The sequence below is a fragment of the Vombatus ursinus genome, unplaced genomic scaffold, assembly GCF_900497805.2.
Source record: "Vombatus ursinus unplaced genomic scaffold, bare-nosed wombat genome assembly UNPS02014793.1, whole genome shotgun sequence".
NCBI lineage: Eukaryota > Metazoa > Chordata > Mammalia > Diprotodontia > Vombatidae > Vombatus > Vombatus ursinus.
This window is the reverse complement of record NW_020954571.1, coordinates 6,098,034-6,121,384: the sequence shown is the minus strand read 5'-3', so window position 1 is coordinate 6,121,384 and position 23,351 is coordinate 6,098,034. Positions and strand designations below refer to the sequence as shown.

Sequence of the window (23,351 nt, the reverse complement as noted above, 5' to 3'; positions counted from 1 at the left end):
CAAGTCACTTAATCTCTATGGACTTCAATTTCCTCACCTGCAAAGGCAGGGGGTTAGCTTAGATGTCCTCAGATGTCCCTTCCATCTATAATTCTGGACTATTGATGAGCTGGGGAGTGTTTGCTCCACCAGGGAGGATCACCTGTAGTCTGGCCATTCATGAAATTTACCTGATAAAGGCAAAAAACAATGACCCTTCCCAGCACAGTGATGGCCAGAGCTGTCAAGACAAAGTGTAACCATTTTTATTTGCAGAACAAAAACTTCAAAGTCTCTTAAACCTAAGTACACACATAAGAAAAGGCTCCAAAGGGGTTATGGATATAAGCTCTTAATGGTTTTTACTGAGAGACTCCACCAGCCCTTCCAACACTCAGCTTTAGTTAGCTGGATATCCTTTTCTTCCTTAATCTTGTTCAGATCCAGCTGTAATTTCTCCAAATATCTCTGGAGGGGAGGAAAAGCAGAGGAAAGAGCCCATATTAGGAAAACTGCCATCTTACCTAACCTGTCAGTTTTTCCTCTCCTATCCCTGCTTGCTTGCTTCCCTAGCCTAGATACCCTATTCAGCAGGCAGCAAGCAGTGAGCACCTGAGGAAATCCTTGCTCTCCCCAACCTTCCTCTCAGTGCTTCTTTCTCTTTCAGTCTCCCAACTGGACACTGAACTTCCATTCCCACCCCTACAGGAGGTAGCTCTACTCTGACCCTTGGGTCCTCTCCATCCTTCCCAGTGGTGGTGGATCTGGCCCCTCCAATGGCTCCTTATGGCTGAACAGACTGAGCTTTTCATACCACTTGGATATGCAGAGAGTTACTAACTATAGTTATTCCTTCCACATTGTGACATTCCCCATTGTGATTTTGATGGCATAAGGGTTGGCATAAGAAATTAAATGGGAATTTCTGGGGAGTTTTGTGGAAGCCACAGATGATAGGAGAAGGCCAGTAGATGACACAGAGCCTATGACCAAATATTTAACCCAAATTTTACAGTAAGGTACTGTAAACACCCCATAAAAGAAAATGAAAAAATTCAGACTTGTCTAGTATGAAGGGAAGGCCAAAAACTTTTACATGAATTTTCCAGCTCCCAGGGCTCCACACCCCTATCCCCCATGATGTACAATCCTGCTGGGAAGATGGAGGGACACTAGGTCTTGTAATCTGCTCTCTCACTATGTATTCAGACCCCCAAGCATTGCCATCTAACCTAAAGATGGCACCCTAAGTACCCTTGGGCCTTGCCACTTGCCCTGCCACTTGGTCCCTAGGTGGTCCTCAGGACCATCGAAAACCATTTTCTTTGCCTTGGCATTAAGCTTTCCCATATATGTTGTCTCTTCTAATTAGAATGTGAGCAACTTGGGAGCAGGGACTGTTTTATTTTTGCATCTCCAGTGTTTGGCATAGTGCTTGGCCCCATAGTCAGTTCTTTTTCTTTTATTCATTTGTCTAGCATTCACTGAACATCTTTTGTCCTAAGTTCCCTGTAGGATTTTGGAAAATGCATGGACAGTCACTGCCTTCATCAGAAGAATCTTTTTTCCACCCCACTTTGAGAGTTTGTGTTGTAGAGTAGAAAAAGCTCTAGATTTGAAGTTGGGAGATGGAGTTTGGAGGCATAGTTCTGGTACTTCCAAGCAAAGTGAATATAATTTTCTGAGCCTCCTTTTCCACATCGTAAAATGGGGAATAACATTTATTGCTATCTTCCTCATGAGGGGTTGTTGTGTAAACTGAAAAACAAACAAACAAACCACTGTGTACATGTGGTTGGCTATCATTAGCCTAAGGGCATATAGGAATAATCAGAAGGAGTAGGAAGTCTAGGGAGGGAGGGAAGTGAATCTCATGGGGATATCTGAGAGTTCCATAAGCTCCTACTATTACCTCATCTTTACAGGATAGGATTTTTATCCTAGCACTGGGATGTTAATGGTGAAGAGTTTGTCACGCTTCTCACCATAAATGGCAGGTAACTATATTTTGGTTTTGCATATACTAGAGTAGATAGCATTTGTGTTGTTAGGTTTTCCTGACAACCTTTTGTAGGATTATGCCAACTTGAAACACAAAGATAATTTGTGTTGAAAGGGACCTAACAGGAACCACCTGGTTCAGCCTCCTGCCTTTAAGCAAACTGACATCTGAGTCTAGCCATATCTAAACCAGAGTTAACCAGGTTCAACAAATTTTATAATTACTTATCTTATAAATTATGTTATTATATATCTTGTAATTATTATGTATTATATACATTATATAAATAATATGTTATTATTTCAAATTGCTGATTTGAAATAGTTTGAGGGCAGAGTTCTACCATCTATCTCTCCATTATCACATCATCACCTACCCTCCGTGGTTGAGACACTGCCCTGCTCATGAGCTACATTATTTACCCACTGATATCATCTTATATACATATCTTATATACAATGAACTACACTGTATGCTCTGTGAGGTCAGGAATGATGTCTTAAATATCTTTGGATTCACTGTTGCAATTTTTTTCAGATCAATTTTGTTTTGATCTCCTTCAACATCTAGTTACAAGCTGTTAAATATTTGAATAAATACAAAAGAAAGGATATGTACAAAACCAAAAGCAAAAACAAAAACACCAAAAAATCACTACACTAGAAAATAAACAAGACACAGAAATGTAAGTAATGATAACTGATCATACCTATAGCAGCACATTTTGCTTAGCTATCAAATGTTACACACACACACATACACACACACAAGGAAATCTGTTCAGATGAACTTTTTAGCAAGATTGTACCAATGTTAGATTTCATTGTTTATCACATGTTAAAACAATGTAATAGGATGCATCTGAAAGTATGGCATAAAGGAAAAAGTCTAATGATTGCATTTGTGGTTAATGAAGTGAATCCTCAATAGGACTAGTAATGGGAAGGGTATTTTCAATTTACTCCTGAAAAATAAGGCAAGAGAGGGAAATGCAGCTCTCTGATTTCAACTAGGGCAATAGCAGCTTACATTTGTATATTGTCTTAAGGTTTATAAAGCACTTGACATGTATTATCTGAGCAGATTCTTAACAAGAACCCTATGAAGCAAAGCATTTGTATTATGTTTCTTTTACAGACAAGGGGGCTAAAACCTTATCTTCATTCTCCCTCACTCAATGTTGCCAACCAGCTGCCAAATCTTATGGTTTCCACTTCTACAAATTCTCTTGTAGCTGTCCCTTTACTTTCATGACTACCACCTCAGTTCAGTCCTTTATCACTTTTCTCCTGGATTATTGCAAAAGCCTCCTAATTAGCTTGTCTACCCTCTCCAATTAATTCTCCACCTAGTTAAAGTGATTTTCTCAAAGCTCAGCTCTGTCATTCATACTTGAATATATTATACTTGAAATATTCTAATGGCTCCCTATTGCCTTTAGGACCAAATATAAACTTCTCTGGTTGGATTTTAAAGTCCTTTACAACCTGGCCCCAAACTACTGTTCCAGTTGTGTTATATATTATTCAAACTAGGCTGGCAGCCTTCTTGTTTCTCACACAGGACACATCATCTCTGGTACTTTTACATTGGCTCTTCCTTATTCCTGCAATACACTCCTGCCTCCTCATCTTTGCCTGGTTGAATTACTTGTTTCCTTTAAAACAATTGAAATGCTGCTTTCTACAGGAAATATTTCTTGGTCCTCCATCCACTTACCTTTTATTTATTTGCTTTATGCATATATATACACACATATTATATATATACATATACACATACATTATGTGTGTGTGTGTGTGTGTGTGTGTGTGTGTGTGTACATGTACGTTGTTTCTCCCCTGAGAGAATCTAAGTTCCTTGAGTCTGGGAAGTTTGATTTTTGTCTCTATTTCCTGTCGTCTATTACCTGGCATATAGTGACTTTTGTTGACAGACTGATTAAAGTGATTTGTTCAAAGTCACACACAGTCTTCTGACTCCAAGTCCAGGGCTCTTATGACTACATTATATTGTACAGTAGTCAAATTCCCAGACAGAGCTGCTCTGGGGTTGGCATGTGATTTATACTGTATAGTCAACTTTCTGTTATATGTATAGGGATAGGGATGGGGTTTAGATCTGTGATTTTACTGGCAAAGAGAATGCCTAGGTGAGGAAACCCTCTCCCAAGACAAAATGGTCCCTTTTCTGCAACTTAAAATTTTAGAGAGCTCTTACCTAGTGTAGAGGGGTTAAACTCATGGCCAGCAAGCTGCCAGCAAAACTCCCAAGTGGGGCAGGAACCAGATTAAGATGTAATTTAAGACATGTTTAATAAAATAAATAAAAATGCAATATAGCATAGAAAATGTTAATTTGTGGTTTTCTAAGACAATATACAGATTGCAGGGATCCATTTCTACTTGAGTTGGACATCACTGCTCTAGGACACTGAGAAGTTAAGTACCTTCTCCAAGGTCACACAACCAGTATGTTTCAGAGCAGAGTCTGAACCCACCAGCTCTTCCTGTCTTTGAAGTCATCTCTTTAGCCACTACACCTGGGGCATGCCAGAGCCAGACACTACCTGCTCCTGAGACAGATTCTTAAATTTTCAGTGTGAGCATTTATACCTCAGAAATTGAGAAATGCTGTAAAACAGGCCTTGATTTGTTGTTTTCTTGATTGTCTAGACTTAAGAAAGTGATGGAGAAAATGCTAACAATGTAAGTTAAATTCAGAAATGTGTCATGCCTACATTTTTTTCCTTGAGAGCCAGTTGTTAAAACAGTTATTTACTAGCACACTGCTTGCTATACCACACTGTCTCTCTCTCTGTTATAGGCATATAGTTTATTTTCTTGTGGTAAACATGTCATAAATGTGTGATCTCAGGCTAATTTAGCCCTAGCCACCTGCTTAGCATGCTTCTAGTTGGTCTTTCCCCATGGCATTCTGCTTGGGACATGCAGATAAATTTCAATTCTTATTTGAGCTTACCTGATTGAGGAAGGAAAATTGCTCTTACCTATCACCTCTCAGAATCCTTCACTTCTGTCAAGGCTTATCTCAGGTGCCACGTCCTGTGGGAAGCCTTTCCTATTATCCCCTAGTTGTTAGTACAGTTATCCCTTCCACATTGTAACTTTCCCCATCATGGTTTTGATATATCACAGGTTAGCATAAGAAATTAAATGGGAATTTTTTGGGAGTTTTGCTGAAGCCACAGACAGCATGGGAAGGTCAGAAAACAACACAGAAGAAGTTTGGAAACTCAGAAATGCATAAAATATATGTATAGTATTGCATAATATCAACATATTTTATCTTTTAATACCATAATAATTCAGACTTCTTCTCTGGCACAAAGGGAGGTCCAAACAATTTTACATGGATTTTCCCAGTCTCAGGGCTGCCTTACCCCTAACCCCACTACATGGAAAGGATAACTGTATTCCTTAAATTATGTTGTATTCATGTCTCTGTTTAAAAATTATCAACACTCGTAGTCACTTTATAAATATCATCACCCCTTTAGCCCTCCAAGATCCTTATTATTTTTTGTAGAATTGAAGCAAATTTCAGTCTCCCTTTCAAACACCTGCCCATTTCCCCGCACTCACCAAATATATAATATCTCTTGCTTCCACTATTGCCTGGTGACCCAGGGTGTTTTTAGTGGTTATTATCGGAAGTGTTGGTCTGATGTGAATTTTGTTGATGATGGTGAATGTTGTAGGGATGATTCCTGGCCACTTCCTAGAACAAGAATACATTTAAAATACAGAGATGGCCTCTATTTTGAATTTCTCATCAATGAGACCTAAAGATACAAACCTAAAGTCCTTTGCAGACACCATTTGTTTGTCCCTTATTAAAAAAGCTTATAGTGAATTGGTTCATCCTTTCTAGAAAGTAATTTGGAATAAGGCAAGAAATGTTATTAAATTGCTCATATCCTTTGACCCAGAGATCATACTACTAAGATGATACCCAACGAGATTATTGACAATAAGAAAAAAACCCATCACATATATGTCTGTGTTCATAGAAGCCTGATTTGTAACAACAAAACACTGGAAACAACATGCAAATCCAATGATTGAGGATGAGTTCAACAAATTATTGTAGATTAATGTAATGGAATATTATTGGTCCATAAGATAAGTAAAAATGAATATGAAGAATTCAGAGAAATATGGGAAGACCTTTATGAAGTTATAATGAATGAAGAAAACAGAATCAAAAGAACAAATATGCACAACAATTATACCAAATAATGACAATGTGGAGTGTCAATAAAACTCCAGTCAAATACAGTGGTCAATGTTAGAACCATATCACCAAAGTTAATGGATACATGTCCATTATCTCTGTTAATTAATATTTTCAAGGAGCATTTTTAAAAAATTTAACACATTTTTATTTAATGCCTTCTATATACATAGCACTATTCTTAGTACTATGAAAAAGATGAAGAATTATAGGACCAAATCCCTTCCCTCAAACAGCTTAGAGTCATTACTAACATTTATATAGAGCTTTAAGATTAGCAAAATGTTCCGTTAGAGTATATTTTTAAAGGAGTTTGTTTAGGTGCTTGTAGAAATGAGTCTACCATGTCAAAACAAACAACTCCCAAGAGAGCAATAAATTAATAAACATACAACAATGATTAAAAATGGAAGCTAATCACGGTTCCTCAGGATTTCAAGGACAATGATTTAATTAGACTAGCATGGGCCAGCAACTGCCCTGGTAAAGGCCTGGGAAACAGATGTGTGTCTTCTGACCCAGATGCCACTCTCAATTGTGTACAGAATATAGTCTGAACGCCTTAGCCTGATGGTCAAAGCCCTCTATAATCTTGCCCTCACCTACCTTACCTGCCTAACATGATTTCTGATGTGAATCCAGTGTTCCAGACCATCACACCATCTCTAGAAAGTTCCTCGCGCATTCTCACTTCCAGGCAATTGTTCATTCTGTGACTTCTGGTTACCTCCCACACCAAGAATGTCATTCCTTTTCTTCTCCTAATCTTATTCATTCTATAAGACCTCTCTGAGGTCCCAGCACTTCTGTTTGGGTTGCTCTATTCGATATCTGGTATGTGAAAAAAAAAGAGCTTTTATATTTTCTTTTTGTCCGAAAGGCTGCACTGCTGTATCTTTTTTTAAATGTCATCCGACTAACATTAAGTGTCCTTAATGAAACTTCCTCTGGCACAAGTCTTCCTTTGTAATGCCTCATTCTTATCTGGGGTGAGCCTCAGTTTCCATTCTTCAGAGAACTGCCAGGATTTCGTGCTCCATAGTGATATAAAAACCAGAAGATTGGTAGAACATTGCTTTTAAAAAGATAGACATTATTGAATGGGGAATATTGTTCTTGAAGGTAAAGGAATATTACAGTGCTATAAGGAATGATGAATATGAAGGATACAGAGGAACATGGAAAGACTTAAATGAACTGAGATAGAATGATGGAGGCTGAGCCCGGACAACAACACTCCCAATGACTACAATAACATAAATGGAAAGAGGCAGCAGAATGACCACCATTCCAAAGTGAAATGAAATACCCTGCAAGTGTTAACTAAGCCAGTCCTGAAAAGAGATGCAAAATGCACTCTTTCCCTTCTTTAAGGAGGCGGGGCACTAAGGCTGTTATTGGTTAGATTTGCTGAACTGCCCTTTTTTCTCCCTCTCATTTTCAAATTCTTCGTTGTAAGGCAGGGGTTAGCAAAAAAAAAAAAAAAAAAAAAATGACCTAAGGGTATACAGCTCAGTCTTTATACAGCCCGCAAGCTGAGAATTTTTTTTAAAAATACACTTATTTTAAAAAATACAATAAAAACAATTAAAATGTTAAAAAAATAAACATTTTAATCAGACAAGAAAAGAGGCAAGTGGGCTGAATTTGGTTCTTCGGCTGACCTTTGTTATAAAAGATGGCTGGGGGGAGGTGAGTAAGGGTGATTTAAAAACAGATGTTAATTTTTTTTTTTTAATATGAGGAGGATCTGGAGTATGTGCAGAACGCCTGGGATGTTGTTTCTCCACTTGAAGAGGCAAGTGAGCTTGTTTCTGGGAGAATCATAATGACATGTAAAGGAAGTACCTTGGGAAGACTGTGCAGCATGTTTTTGTGTGCAGACTTTTGTAACTGGATTAGGTCTGCTAACTAGGTAGGGAAGAGGAGGCATCCAAAAAGACCTGTGAGCCTTTTGGAGGATCAGCATCAGTCACTTTCTCTTCCTCACTAATTCTTGGGAGGAATTTCAGTGACTTTTTTTTTTTCACAGAGTCCAGTGAGAGATGAGACTGTAAAGAGAAAGGTCCTAGAGGCTTCCTCCCCATCTGAGGACATGGCCCTTGCCCTCTGCCTTTTTTTTTTTCCTGTTCTAGATAAAGGGAGTGGAGTTTCCACAACCCTGTAAGTTCAGAAGGCCCAGAGGGCACCTTGGCATCACAATGTTCCAGAGCCTGTCCAACATCAGTGTCCCAAGGAGCAAGGAGTGACCCCCAGGATTGACCTTTGGGACACAGGCCTGTGGAATCTGAGACAAGGATTTATCTGGCAGTCAGGCTACATTTGGGCATGAATTTGGTGGGACTGATGAGGTGTAGGAGCTAAGCTAAGTTGAGCCTATTGCCACCTCTCCAGCCTGCCCCCACTGAACTGAGATGCTATAGGGAAACTCATGCCCTGAAAGTATTGGGGAAAACTGTTTATATAGTTATCCCTTCCACATTGCGACCTTCCCCATTGCAATTTTGATATCTTGGGTTGGCATAAGGAATTAAATGGGAATTTTTTGGGAGTTTTGTGGAAGCTACAGATGACATGCAAAGGCCAGCAGATGACACAGAACAAGTTTAGAAACTCAGAAATACATAAAATATGTGTACAATATTATATAATATTAACATATTTTCTCTTTTAAGGTACTGTAAACACCCCATAAAAGAAAAAGAAAAAATTCAGATTTCTTCTCTGATACAAAGGGAAGGCCAAAAAATTTTATGTGGATTTTCTAGGGCTCCACGCCACCCTAACCCCTACAAAGTGGAAAGGATAACATACTTTGTTTTTGCTATATCTTTGAAGTAAATGTGCCTGCATCAAAGAAGATGCTGTGCCCTATGAGCATGGCAGAACTGTAGTAGCTCAAAAGAAACGTGAGATGTGCAAATTTAGAGATATCTCTACTCCAAATGTTCCTGCCAACTATTTGTGCCTGACCTGTGGTAGAGCCTTCCAAATTCATGTTGGTCTGAGAGGCCACAATCAGACACACTGCACCTTGACCCCAAGAAAGCAAGGTTATTTTGGTCCCCTTAGAGAACAAAGGACAACAACCAAACCTTTGGTAAAAGCTAGTTGATGTTAGGTAGTTAAGTGGAACTGGGATATTAGTCATTGGCCCCCTAACAATGGGGGAACATAGCTGGGGCGGGGTGGTCAAGCCAAAGGCTAAATACAAAAGAGATTCCCCAATTCCTCAGAGTGAGCTAGAACCCTTTGGGGAAGATGGAGCCCTCTTAGCCCTGTGATAGAAAGGCTAAGTGTACTTTCTACAAAAAGCATGGGCCTTTGTTTCAGCTATAAACGGGTTCATTAAAACTATAATTTCCTTAAGGATATCTAGTTTTTCCTATTGTTCAACTCTAAATTCGATTTCTAGTCAACTGTAGGATCTGTCGGTGCAAGTCAGCAAACTTTTTATATATGCCAAGGTGATGGCTTATGGGGCAGGGGGAGCCTTTCAGGTGGCATTTTGTTCTAACAAATTAAATGCATTTTTCCAGTCATCAAAATGGTAAGAAGAGTGGGAACTTGTATTTTCTATACTTTTTAGTCCATTGTTCGACTGTAAAGGGGGTTCTGCTGTCCAATTCTGTTTGAGAAAGCCTGCCAATTTCCTCTCAGGGGTTAATTAAGGCATTTGTAAAGATGATTCTCATTAAAAAATATCAATTGGAAAGTACATGTAAAGCGGTTCAAAGTCTGGGAGTTTCGTTTCTGGACACACTTCCACGTGAAATGCAGGAAACTGAAACAGATGATTTGAGACCCAGGGCCACAGTTTTACAGTTTACAGTAAAAAAGGCCCCACCTGGCCTTCGCTGTTCTGGCCTTGTCCCTGGTTGTTTGCACGGTCAGACCCAGAGGACTTTGGAGCACTGAGTAATGCTGGGGTGCTAAGCCAAGCCATGGTGCCTCGTGGCATACAGCCCTTTGCAATTAGCTGAAAGTTGCCTTGCCACTACCCCACCGTCCCAACCTCCTTCCTGCCATAGAATACGTAGGTTTACTGAAGGACAATGAGAGCGTAAAAGACTTGCCTGGGTTCTCGGTCAGTATGTGTAGGAGATGACACTTGACCCAGGTGTCCATGACTCCACAGCCCTAATTATCACCGTGTCTTCTCAGTGCTGCCTGTTATGTAGCCATGGCATTGTAATCAAACTGCTTACATGGAGGAATGTTTAAAAAACTAGATCAAATGATAAATAATAGCTGGCATTTATTAAGGTTTGGAAAGCACTTTGCATATATTATCTCACTTGATCCTCACAACAATACTGTGAGGTAGGTGCTGTTGTTTTCCCCATTTTACAGATGAGGAAACTGAGGCCCAGAGAAGTTAAGTGACTTCTTGGTCACATAGTATCTGTGGGTAGATTTGAACTCAGTTCTCTCACCTAGCTGCCCCTTAGATATTAAGAATAAATTTAAAAAGCAACGAATTCTAGGATCATAGACCTAGGAGCTGGAAGGGACCTTAGAAGCCACTGCAGCAAATGTCCTCATTTTACAGATGAGGAAACTGAGTATGGAGCAATTAAGTGACTTGGCTGAGGTCCTATAGAGATTCAGTGAGGGAGAACTGGGATTTGCACAAAGGTTTTCTGGTTCCAAAGCCAACCGTCTTCCCACTGCAGCAGTGATGGTGACTGAAAATTTTGGTGGCAAGGTTTGCCCAGTTATCCCCCATTAGACCAGGATAACTAAAGAACAGTATAACTAAACACTGGTTTTCCTATATTCACCGAAGACCTCATTCAGGTGAGAAATAAGGATTTTCTAATACTCAGTCAAGGTAGGGTTAGTCAGAAGCTAGATGGGACAGTGGCGCCACTACCAGCCTAGCTCAAAAGCCAGAAAGTGCTGGTGCAGCTGGGAGGGGAGAGGGAAAGGAAAGGGTCAGAAACAGCTGTGGAGGCAGAGCCTCTCCCATGGGGAGAAATTTGGTTTTTTTGTCCCCTCCCCTCTTCTGACTATATACTGATTAGGTACTTGCAAACGGATGAACAAACGTATAACAACAGGTTGTTATAGGAATTTAAAATTTTCCTTTTTATTATTTGGGACTCAGGGACATTCTTCTTACAATTTTTGGTTAATTCAAAAATCTGTCTTAATGTTTTTTTTTAAAATTCTTTTTTAAAAATTTATTTATTAATTCATTTTTAGTTTTCAACATTCACTTCCATAAGCTTTTAAGTTTTAAATTTTCTCCCCCTTCCTTCCTTTCCCCCTCCCCAGGACGGCGTGCAATCTGATATAGGCTCTTCATATATATTCATATTAAGCATATCTTCACATTAGTCATGTTGTAAAGAAGAATTAGGACCAATGGGAGGAACCATGAGAAAGAAGAAACAAAACAAAACAACAACAACAAAAAAAGAAAGCAAATAGTATGCTTCAATCTGCATTCAGATTCCATAGTTCTTACTCTGGCTGTGGACAGGATTTTCCATCATAAGTCTTTTGGAGTTGTCTTAGATCCTCGAATTGCTGAGAAGAGCCAAATCTATGAAAATTAGTCATTGCCCAATGTGGCTGCTACTGTGTACAATGTTCTCCTGGTTCTGCTCACTTCACTCAGCATCAGTTCAAAATCAGCAAAAATCTACTTTTTCTCCCCCCTCCCCCAAACTCCCCACTTTGAGAACAAAAGAAAAACAAAAATAGTGTTACAAACATGTACAGTCAAGAAAAGTAGAACAAATTTCTTCATTGGCTATGTCAAAATACATCTGTATTGTGTATGTATACATACAAAATATGTATGTATATTCTGTGATATGAGTACTTCACACCTCTATCAAGAGGTGTCATTTCATTACTACTTTCATTATTAGTCTTCTGGGATTGTGGTTGGTCATTAAATATTGGTCAGTTAGAGTTCCTAATTCAGTCAGTCAGTCAATAAACATTTATTAAGCCCCATACTTTATGCCAAACACTGTGCTAGATGCTGGGATACAAAGAAAGGCAAAAGACAGTCCCTGAATGCCAAACAGAAGATTTTGTATTTGATCCCAGAGGTGAGAGGAAGCCACTGGAATTTATTGAGTAGGGAAGTGACATAGACACACTTCATACTTCCTCAGTACGCCCTTCCCCTTAGGCCCCTTTCTCTCTGTGATTGGAAAGGGTGGAGGGTTGACATCAGAGAACTCCTCCTAGATCCTCTACTTGAGGGGGCCCAGGACAGAAACCTCATCATTTCCCATCTGACTGCAAGATTTCATCATGCCTGTATACCTGATGCCTATTCCCTCCTCCCACCTCCACCCTCTTCCCCCCTTGTTTTTGCTTTTCAGTTTCTTTTTATGTGTTGTCATTTACCATTGGATTATGAGCTCCTTGAGGGTAGGAACTGTCTTTTGCCTTTCTTTGTATCCCTAGCACTTAGCACAATGCCTGGCATATAGTAGGTACTTCATAAATATTTACGTACTGACTATGTTTTAGAAAAATTACTTTGGCAACTGAGTGGAGGATGGACTAGGATGGGGAGAGATTTGCAGTAGGCAGACCAATCAGCATGAATTCAGTTCTGGATATGTTGATAAGATGTTTACAGGACATCCAGGGTGAGATATCTAATAGTTGTAGATATGACACTTGAGGTCAACAGAGAAATTAGGGCTCAATAAGTAGATTTGAGAATCATCAGTAGTTGATGATCAGGGATGATAATTGAATCCATAAGAGCTGATGAGATCACCAAGTGAGGTAGTATAGAGGGAGAAGAGAAGAGAGCCAAGGACAGAGCCCTGTGGGATACCCACCATTAGTAGTCATGACCTAAATGAAGAGCTAGGAAGAGAGCAGTCAAGTAGGAGGAGAACTAGGAGATACTACTTCCCCAATAATCAAGGAGAAGAGGGTGGTCAATAGTGTCAAAGGCTGCAGAGAGATCAAGAAGGATGAGAACTGAGAAAAGATCATTGGATTTGGAAATTAAGAGATTATCGGTAACTTTGGAGAGAGCAGTTTGGGTCAAATGATGAGATTAGAAGCTAGACTGTGAGTTAGGAAGAGAGTGAGAGGAGAGGAAGTGGAGACACCTACTGTAGATGACCTTCTAGAGTTTAGCCACAAAAGGCAGGAGAGAAATGGGATAATAATCAGTGAAGATGGCAGGGCACAGATGGAAGGATTGGCCTTGGCAAGAAGTGTCATTTCACTATGTAAGACAAACAAGGGTGAAGGAGGAGATAGTAGCAGAAGACACCTAGGTGATATGAGATAAGGAAGAGGGGAGAAAAGGGAGCTCTTGGTGAATGACCTCAATTTTTTTCTTGAGGCAAGGCTCTCAGGTGAGAGGATGAGAGGAAGGTGAACCATGGGAGGTTTGAGGAGGGATGAAAAGGTTTGAAAGAGCTGCTCTGGGGAGTGGGATAGTTGAGTTGATAAGGGAAGTATAATAGGAATGCCTAGAAGTCATGAAGGCCCAGTGTAATTACAAATTAACATAAATTTGTAGTGGACCCAATCAGGACTGTTGCATGATTTTCTCCACCTCTGTTAGGCAGCACACGTGTAGGAGCAAAGACAATACATGGTGCGAGTAAGCCAAGGCTGGAGCCTGGCCAGGCACAACTGGTGATATAAGGTGATAAGCATTCATGAGAAGGGGACAGTATAGAGTTAAAATGCTACACCAGGGGTTCAAGATAGGGAAGGGAGGAGAGCATGGTTAGTGAAAGGGTGATGCCTTGAACACAGAAGTGGTACATTTATGAGTGATGGTAAGATCAAGGGTTTAACTCTGTATGTGGCTGAAGTGGGTAGAGCAGAAAGTAATGGGAAATAAGTTGAAGAACTGGGCAGTTAGGATGATTGAGGGAGTATAACTGAGTATGTAGAAGACTCCTAGTATGCGGAGTTGGGGAGGAGAGAAAGATTATGAGTCAGGCACTGAATTCATGAAGTCTAAAAGGGAGCATTCCTGGAAGTCTGTAGACAACTACTATCAGGGTTTTGATTGGGTGGTAGATGTGGATTGCACGAACCTCAAAGGAGTAGAAGTTACTGAGTAATGGAGAGAACCTGGAAATTGCAATGGGGAGCAAGATGTATTCCAAGAGTGACCAGAGAGACAGGGTGAATGAATTCGAGTGCAGCCAGTGCTGGAAAGGGTGGCCAAATCATCTTTCTTTGTTTCTATCATATTGTTGTCTTTTTATAAATTATTTTCCTGGTTCTATTTGTTTCACTCAATGTCAAATCATAGAAGTCTTCCCAGGTTTCTCTGAAACCATTCCATTCATCATTTCTTATAGCAAAATACTATTCCATAAAATTTACATACCATACCTTGTTCAGCCATTTCCCAGTTTATGGGCACCCCCTCAGATCCTCATACTTTGCTACCTATAGCTATAAATATTTTCATAATACTTAGGGTTTGTTTTGTTTAGGATTGATCCCTCCCTTGATCTACCCCCCCCAAAAAAAATACCTCTTTTCCCTTCTGTCCTCTTTCCTTCCTATTTCCTTGTCGAATGAAATGTGTACTTGTATTCATGTATGTGTGTGTGTGTGTGTTCCCTCCTTTGACCAGTTCAGATGATAATGAGGTTCAAGTGTCAGTTGTACCCCCTCACCTCTTTCTCCTCTTAGATATCTACTTGTACACCCTGGTTATCTGAAATAATTTCCCCCTGCCAGTGTATCCTTCTTCCCCTCTCTTCTCATTCTTCTTTAAAAAAAGCATCTTAAAGATCTTCAAGATATAACAAAACCATTGCCAGGCCTTCTGTCTAATTAGACTTTCTCTCTGACCCCTGATGATGACAGAGTTGCTAGCGGATGCATGTATTACCCCTCCCCCCCATATTCAAATGTAAGCCATTTATCCTTGTTTAGCTCTTTATCTTTGTTAATTCATGTTTACCCTTTTATGTTTCTCTTAACTTCTGTGTTTGAATTTCAAAGTTTCTATATAGCTCTGATCTTTTAATCAGGAAGTTTTGGAAGTCCTCTTGTTCATTAAAGATCTATTATTTTTCACCTGTAGGACTATATGCGGTTTTGCTGAGTAATTACTGCCTTCTGAAATATGGTATTTCACTCTCTGTGCTTCTTGTTAGTAGTGGTTGCTAAATTGTGTATGATCTTGATTGTAGCTCGTTGGTACTTGAATTCTTTCTTTCTGTCTGCTTGTACCATTTTTTCTTTGATCTGGAAGCTCTGGATTTTGGCTGTGATATTCTTGGGATATTCCTTTTGAAGGTTCTTTCAGGAGGTGACTGGTGGATTCCTTCTATTTCCTTTTTACCCTATGGCTCTAAGAGATTGGGGAAGTTTTCCTGAAATAGGTTGTCTAGGCTCTTGTTTTTGGTCATGTTTTTCAGGTAGTTTGATGATTCTTAAATTTTTTCTTCTCTGTTTTCTAAGGCACATGCTTTTGCTATGAGATACCTTACATTTTTTTCTACTTTTTCAGTCTTATGACTTTGTTTTAATATCTCTTGTTGTTTATGGAGATGTTGATTTCTATTTGGTCTATTCTAATTTTCAGGGAATCTGTTTCTTGGGCAAGGTTTTGTGCCAAACTTTCTTCCATAGCTCTTGTTCTTTTCTGATCTTTCCTCTAGCACTCTCATTGAGAATACTTTTCACAGACAAAAACATTTTTAACTCTTTAAACTCTTGCTTTAGTTTCTCTAATAAAGGTGTTATTTCTAAAATATGTAGGGGACTGAGTCAAATTTTCAAGAAAAAGAGCCATTCTCCAACTGATAAATGGTCAAAGGATATGAATGAATTGGCAATTTTTAGGGGAAGAAGGCCAAGCTATCAATAGACATATGGAAAAAAATTCTCTAAATCACTAGTAATTAAAGGAATATAAATTAAAACAACTCTGAGGTACTCCCTCATGCCCATCATATTGACTAAGATAATGAAAAAGGAAAATGATAAATTCTAGAAGTGCTGTGGGAAATCAGGTTCACTAATGCATTGTTGTTGGAACTATGAACTAGTCCAAACATTCCTTTAAGCAATCTGGAACTGTGCCCAAAAAGCTATAAAAATGTGTATATCCTTTGACCCAGCAATTCCTCTACCAGGTCTATACCCCAAAGAAATCAAATAAAGAGGGAAAAGACTCACATATTTCTCTGACTTTTGCTATTTAGCAATTGTTAACCTCACCCCTTAATGATGTATATATTGACTTCTATGTAGTAGGAATCACCTTGTCCTTATTTTCCTGATCCCCTTTCTTGATCTTCTTTACTTCATTTATTTATTTATTTATTTATTTTTATTTTTTTAGTGAGGCAATTGGGGTTAAATGACTTGCCTAGAGTCACACAGCTAGTAAGTGTTATGTGTCTGAGGTCGGATTTGAACTCAGGTCCTCCTGAAACCAGGGCCGGTGCTCTATCCACTGTACCACCTAGCTGTCCTGATCTTCTTTACTTCATTGTTAAAGTCAACATTTATTGCTTTTTTGTTCCTGCTTCCTTTGCCTTAGACCACTTCGCAGAAATCTCCCCATATTTCTTTGGATAGTTCACATTTGTAATTTCTTACAGTGTAATAGTGTTTCCTTACATTTGTATATGGTAATTTGTATGATCATTCCCCATTCCAGGGATATTTATTCCATTTCCAGTTTTTTGCTCTTACAAATAATCATCAGATTTTTTTTTTTTGTACAAATGATTCTTTTCTTTTTTGGTCAAACTCCTTGGTGCTTAATTTTAAAACTGCAACCACTGGAGTCAAATTTCTTTAATGTTTTATATTATTCCATATAATAACATTTTTGAAACTTAGAAGATTTGCCTTTGGAAGGCTACCTTATGCCTTTTCCATTGCCTGCAATGAAAGGTCAGCTATAGTTTTCACCCCAAAATTTGTTCTGAAAAGTGCTCATAACTTACTTGTTCCCTCGTTCACTTTGTGGCTTCTCTCTCTCATCTTCCAAGGGAAGTCCAGCAACTTTCCGATGTATTAAGACAGATGACTTTTGCCTGACTGGCTCCATTTCTGGAACAAAGAAGAGACAGATGAGATGCCATCATGAAAGTATTCATGTGGTAGAGTAGAAAGAGCACTGAGATCATTAACTCTACCTTCTCAAAAGACCTGAAGTAAATCCCTTTGCCTCTCTGAGCCTCAGTTTTCTCCTTTGTAAAATGGGTGTTGTAATACTCGCGCTTTGCTTTGTTAACCTTAACATGTTTTTGGAAAAGTGAGTTTTGATGGTGGTGCTGATGATTTGAGTACAATTCCCACTGATCATGAACTTACTCAGTGTGACTTCAGAAAAATCTCTTTGATTCTCTGAACCTCGGTTTCCTCATTTGTAAAATGAGGGGGTTGGAAGAGAGCATTAAGATCTTTTCCAGGCCCCAACCTCTCCTTCTGCTGACAGTAGAGCCTTGGTGGAGGGGAATGCTTGCTCTCAGAGCGGCCCTTGACACAGGAGGCCCTCATTGGCTAAGCAACAACTTCTTCATGTCATCTGGTGGGCCAGGCATGTAGCTCTGGTCCTGGGCTCCAACCAAGGGAAATTTTTAAAGGAACACAATTACAAGGTGGTCGCTATCATACTGCTGTTTGATCAGTGGGATGAAGCAATGAAGGGGATGAAAGAAGATGTGCTGAACAATAATACTGTGCTTCCTGGCCACATCTACCATATTGCCTCAGTCATCCAGACAGTAGGTACCAGGTGTTCCTTCAGTATGAAAGCTTTAAGACCCCAACCATGAATTCTGCTGTATCCTGGCACTGTGGATGTGCACTCATCAGCTGCTTCACAATCAATGGCAAAATCTTGGTGCCCCTGAAGACTATATTTATGGAAAGTACACAGACTGGAAGAGTTGCCTTATGAAGCAGATGGTGGGAACCAGGACCTTCCTGATGGATTTTCACAACAAGATGTCAGAAAGCATTAAATACCCCTTCCATCAGGGTATGTGAGTAGAGGCAGTGGACAAGCCACACGTGTCTAGAACATGAATGGCCAGGTTAGACATGGTGGTGGGGAGGGGTGACTGCAGCTGCTCTATGAGGATGATGATGGTGATGACGGATTCTGGTGCCACCTGTGGAGTCTCCTCATCCATCCTGAGGGCTAGTCGCACCATGTTGGCCATAACATCAAGAAACCAGAGAGGCAAGGTAAAATTAGCAGCCACCCAACCTTTCGGAAGATCTAGTGTGACACCCTCTACCACCTCTTCAAGAAGGTGCAAACTGTCTCCATGGAAGGCAGAGGGTTTGAAGAAGAGATGAAGCTGAAAGCCACTGGGACACTGAACCATGGCCACTGTCTACAGGGTTCTCCTGGATGGCTTCTTGATGATTTGCATTGATAGCTCCACCTCTGTGGATGGCTCAGACTGCTTCTGCTACCACACCTCATCACTTGCCATCTTAACAGCCACCTTCTGCCACAAGAACTCTGTTGACCTTACCTCCACTTCTGAAAAGGTATGATGCCTCATACCTCCAAATGAGCAGAAAGAACTTGAGTTTCTCTTTCACATGGGTGCCCTTTATATATTAGAAGACCATTCACTAGGCCCCCAGTTATCTTTGTGTCCAAATGTGATCAGACCAATGCAGAATCCTCTGGATGCTATGCTTTCGAAATCTTTAACTAACTTAACTCAAACCTCCTGGCCTTTCCTCATGAACTGCTACTGAGCAGTTCTGCACATGTGAAGGAGATTTTCTGAACCTAAATTCAATACTTCACATTTGTCCCTATTTGATTTGATTTTATTAATGGCCTACTGGGATCTGGATCTCTTTGGATTCTGGCACTGTCATCCAACATGGTAACAAACCCTCTCAGCTTCATAAACTCAGTTTTATTAAAATCCCTAAACTTTAAAATGGATTTAAATAAAAAAAAAAGATCCTTTCCAGTGCCAGCTACTCTGGGCAAGTCACTTACCTTTTGTCTGCTTCAGTTTCCTCAACTTTAAAACAGGAATAATAATAGCACCGACCTCCCAGGGTTATTGTGAGAATCAAATGAGAATATTTGTAAAGCACAAAGCAGGTGCTTAATAAATGCTTGTGCCCTCCATTTCACCCTATGATGATTATCACAGTGTGTGGAGATTTTTTTCCTTCTTCCACTTTTAGGGGAAATGAGGGAATTATTTCACAGACTTCAGATGCTCGATATCTGAAATAAAAGGACTATCTTAGGCCTCTCGACTAGGAAGGGTACCTGATAACAAGAGGAGCAATTGTCAAGAGAAGAGGAATTTCAAGCCAAACGCCAAACTCCAAGAAAGAGGAGCCAAATCAGGGGGATTCTCTGTCCTTAGGGAGTGTCTCCTTTTTATTAGTCAGCCTCTTTGACTGGGTTCTATTTCTCTCTCTCTCTTTTTTTTTTTTTGGCTAGGCATTTAGGGTTAAGTGACTTGCCCAGAGTCACACAGCTAGTGAGTGTTATATGTCTGAGGTCGAATTTGAACTCAGGTCCTTCTGACTCCAGGGCTGGTGCTCTATCTACCAGCCACCTAGCTATCCCTATTTTTCTCTTTATGACAGAAGTAGTGCAAAGTTTCCTGGACTGGAAGTGGAGAAACCTAGGTTCTTCTACTGTCAGATCTGCCAAAAATTCCATAGGAAATTGGGTACATCTCTTCCTTTTGCTTGGCCTCAGTTTCCCTAAGTTTCAAATTAGACAGGTTGGTCTCTAAGGTCTTTTCCATCTCTGATATCTCTTCTGGCTCTGATATTCTCTGTTCTAAGGGTTCTTCCAGCACTGGGATTTCTGTAACTTGACACACAGCCTTTGCTGGTTTCTTATGGAATTCCTTTCACTATGCTTGCAATACCAGACTTAAACAGTCTTGAGTTAAACAAACATTTTAGAAATGGTCCTCTGGACCATTCAATATTCAATATGTTCAATATTTGCTGAATTGAAATTTCCCTCACTACTCTCATCCTTATCCAACCCTGTCAATTTGTATTTCCAGTCTTAAATATCATATTTTTAAAAACTGGAAAAATTTTGGGGCAGTGTGTCAACATCAAGGGAGAGCAAGATTAAGAAAAGAATGAAAAAAAAAAAGAATCAACACTTCCCATCCCACCCTCCTCCCCTTTACCCTAGAAACTTGAGTCACTTGTAACTATAGTTATGGGGAAGAGCCCCTTACTTGCTTCTTGGATATCATCAACTGTGGGGATTTCATCCAGCTGCTGAAGGAATTTCTCAGTCAAGAGGGTCAAAGAGCTTATAAATTTCCGGGCAGATTTCTTGGCACATTCCTAAGAAAGAGTGTAGAATTGATCAGGCTTGATATAACAGAATAGGAAGGTGCTTACTTCCATGCATCTGAAGACTTATGTCATCGCTGGTGGGTTGTAAGCATTTTATTTATTATTTTTGTCTGGGAGGGAAGAGGAAGAGAGTGAAGACATGAGCTAGATCTATTGAGGGTTAATAAAATGATGTCCTGATTCATGCAGAGGATAATATGGCCAGAAATAATATGGGTCTTCCCCTCCCAGATAGATTTTTTTTTAAATGAGGTAAAGAGGCCACTCTTGGCCTCATTTCTTATTAAACCTTAATCAGTGAATGGGTGTTGCCTCAGTAAAACCAAGACATGTTAAAGACCTTAGCTTGAAAAAGTCAAGGTCTCCCACTGCATCCTGGGCCATCTCCAGTTGTGCTGATCCCTATCTGGCCACTGGACCCAGATGGTTTTTGAGGGGAAAGGGAGGGCTGGTGACTTTGCACAGCCCTCTCTCACTTAAATCCAATTCACTTGCTTATCAAGGCATCACCTCCCTGATGTCAAGCTCCTCTTTGAGAATGAAGGACAAACATGGAAGCTAACTGGAGGAGAGTAGAGTTGATTTCAATGATACGAGGAACTCCCAATAAGGAAACTCCTTCTACCAATGCAGGTACTTATTTCAACGTCAGAATCTCCTGGGGGCACTGTAAGAGAAGTGAAGCAGCTTGCCCCCAGTCATACAGCTAAATCCAGGTGACCAGACTTATGAGGTCAGGGTAAAGAGGAACTGAAGGACATGAAGAACATGAAGGAACATGAAGTCCTTTGTTCTGGTCCAGATAGTAGAGAAACAGGAAATCCTTCTCCTTAGGACAAAGAGGACATGCACCCATCCTGAGCCCATATTCTCTACACTCCTTAGATAACTCTTGGGAGTAGAAGCGGCTGCAAGGAGTTTTAGACACTTGTCTAGGGTATACTGATGTAGAGCTGGAGGTTAAGCAGGTATGTGGAAGAGAATTCCCGTGGGACAGTAGGAAGTGACTCTAGGGCCATTTCCAGTTGTGCTGATCCCTACAGGAACTGTGAAAGCAAGAGTCAGGTAAAACAAATAAGTTTATTCAGCACATACTCGTGACCAGGAATAGCTTGGGTAGGGCAATGGACACCGGGTAACTAGCATGGGCCGTCCTCAGATACAGAGTGGTGTCAGAGATTTGGTCTTCTGGGAGGATTTAAATAGATGCCAAACAGGGTCAAGGTGGTCACTTCTTTCCCTGACTTTTAGTCAGGAGGCTTAGTTGTGGCCAGGCCTAATACTAAAATCAGCCCCATTGAGACAGGTGGCTAGAGGGGTTGAAGATAAGGGACCAGGAAGCTTGGGTCCTGATATGCTGATTAGGTAACCCTACCCTAAGGGGATGGAGAAGTATCCACACAGCACCTCTCAGGACACCTCAAGGTAGGTGGACCAAAGGTAGAATACAAGTCACTATATATTAGTGGCTGGATTTGAGCTCAGTCTTCTTGACTTCAAGGCTGGCTCTGGCTACAGTATTCCAACCTGCCTTTCAAAAAAAATTTAGAAACTTGAAATGGTCACACTGAAAATCTTTAAAATCTTAGGGGAAAAAAGACATATATATGAATGTATGTATATATTATATATGTATATGTGTGTATATATATAATATACACATACACACAAATATATATAGACAAATCTACAAACTACAGGCCCAAAGTGGGTTGCTGAGGAAAGTGAGGATGTTTTGGGGGAAGGAGGAATGGACATTTCTAATTATTAAGGCTGCCATTAAGAAGAGCAATCAAGCTGTCATCAAATGATCTAGGAAATACTACCTGGAGGTTCTAGGAATACTTCATGTAATAAACATGACCAAGTCTCATACCTCTAGTTTATTTGAAATGTCTAAAATCCCAGTATCTTGGTCTTTCTGCCTCTGTTCTTCCCTTTGGCAGAGAGAATCCATAATTGTGGAATTATTTGGGTGCCCAAGGTCTGGGTGTAGCTGTTGGTTATTTTCATCCTTCAAACAACGAACAAACAAACAAACAATATATAAATAATATGAGCAGGGCTTGAGGTAGAGAATAGTAAGGAATTGAATGGCATTTCCCTTTTTCCCATCAATCCATGCTTCCCAGTACAAACGCCTTCCCAAATACACACTAAGCCCCTATTAGCCTTGTGATGGAAGAAGGTAGGGGATTAAAGGAAAAGGAATGGTCAGAAAAGAAACAGAAAAAGAATGAGAAGGGGATGTGCATACCATAGGGTCATAATGTGTACCCACTTAGAACTGGAGAGTGGAATTACCACTACCCACCAGTGAATCAATCAACAAAGGAGTTATTAAAAGCACCTATTATATGCCAGCAATTGTGCCCTAGGGATTCTTTTTTAATTAAAAAGTAAAAGCAGTCCCTGTTCTCAAGGGACATGTATTCTACCGGAGGATACAACATTAATAAATTAGAACATAAAAGATAAATACAGAATAGATGGAAGATCACCTTGGGGGGGGGGGGATGGTAATTGCAGCTGGTGGGACCACAAAGGCTTCCTGGAGGATGAAAGCCTTTAGGTGAGTCGTAGAGGAGGGTCAGGGATTCTAAAGGTTAGAGGTTGGGAGGAAGAGCATTCCAAGCACAGAGAGATGAAATGTGCTACCTGAGAGGCAACAACATGTAAACTAATAAAGCTTTATTGTAGGGTGGGTGGAGGGGAATATAATTTAAGAGGACAGGAAGGGTAAGAAGGGGCAGGTTACAAAGAGCTTTTAATGTCAAAGGACTTTACATTTGATCCTGGTGGC

General features: G+C 40.1%; 1 protein-coding gene across 1 annotated transcript in view; it reads right to left on the bottom strand.

Annotated features, from left to right (window-relative positions):
• Positions 1-243: 243 nt before the first annotated feature.
• The window catches only part of CCDC180 (coiled-coil domain containing 180), a 118,582-nt gene continuing 95,474 nt past the window's right edge, over positions 244-23,351 (bottom strand). Inside the window, exons 34-38 of the mRNA XM_027869669.1 lie at positions 22,425-22,562; positions 20,425-20,536; positions 17,170-17,275; positions 5,587-5,722; positions 244-447 (exon numbers count right to left, since the gene is read on the bottom strand). Of these exons, the coding sequence (XP_027725470.1) occupies positions 316-447; positions 5,587-5,722; positions 17,170-17,275; positions 20,425-20,536; positions 22,425-22,562 (624 nt within the window). The 3' untranslated portion in view covers positions 244-315. The remainder of the gene's footprint in view (positions 448-5,586; positions 5,723-17,169; positions 17,276-20,424; positions 20,537-22,424; positions 22,563-23,351) is intronic.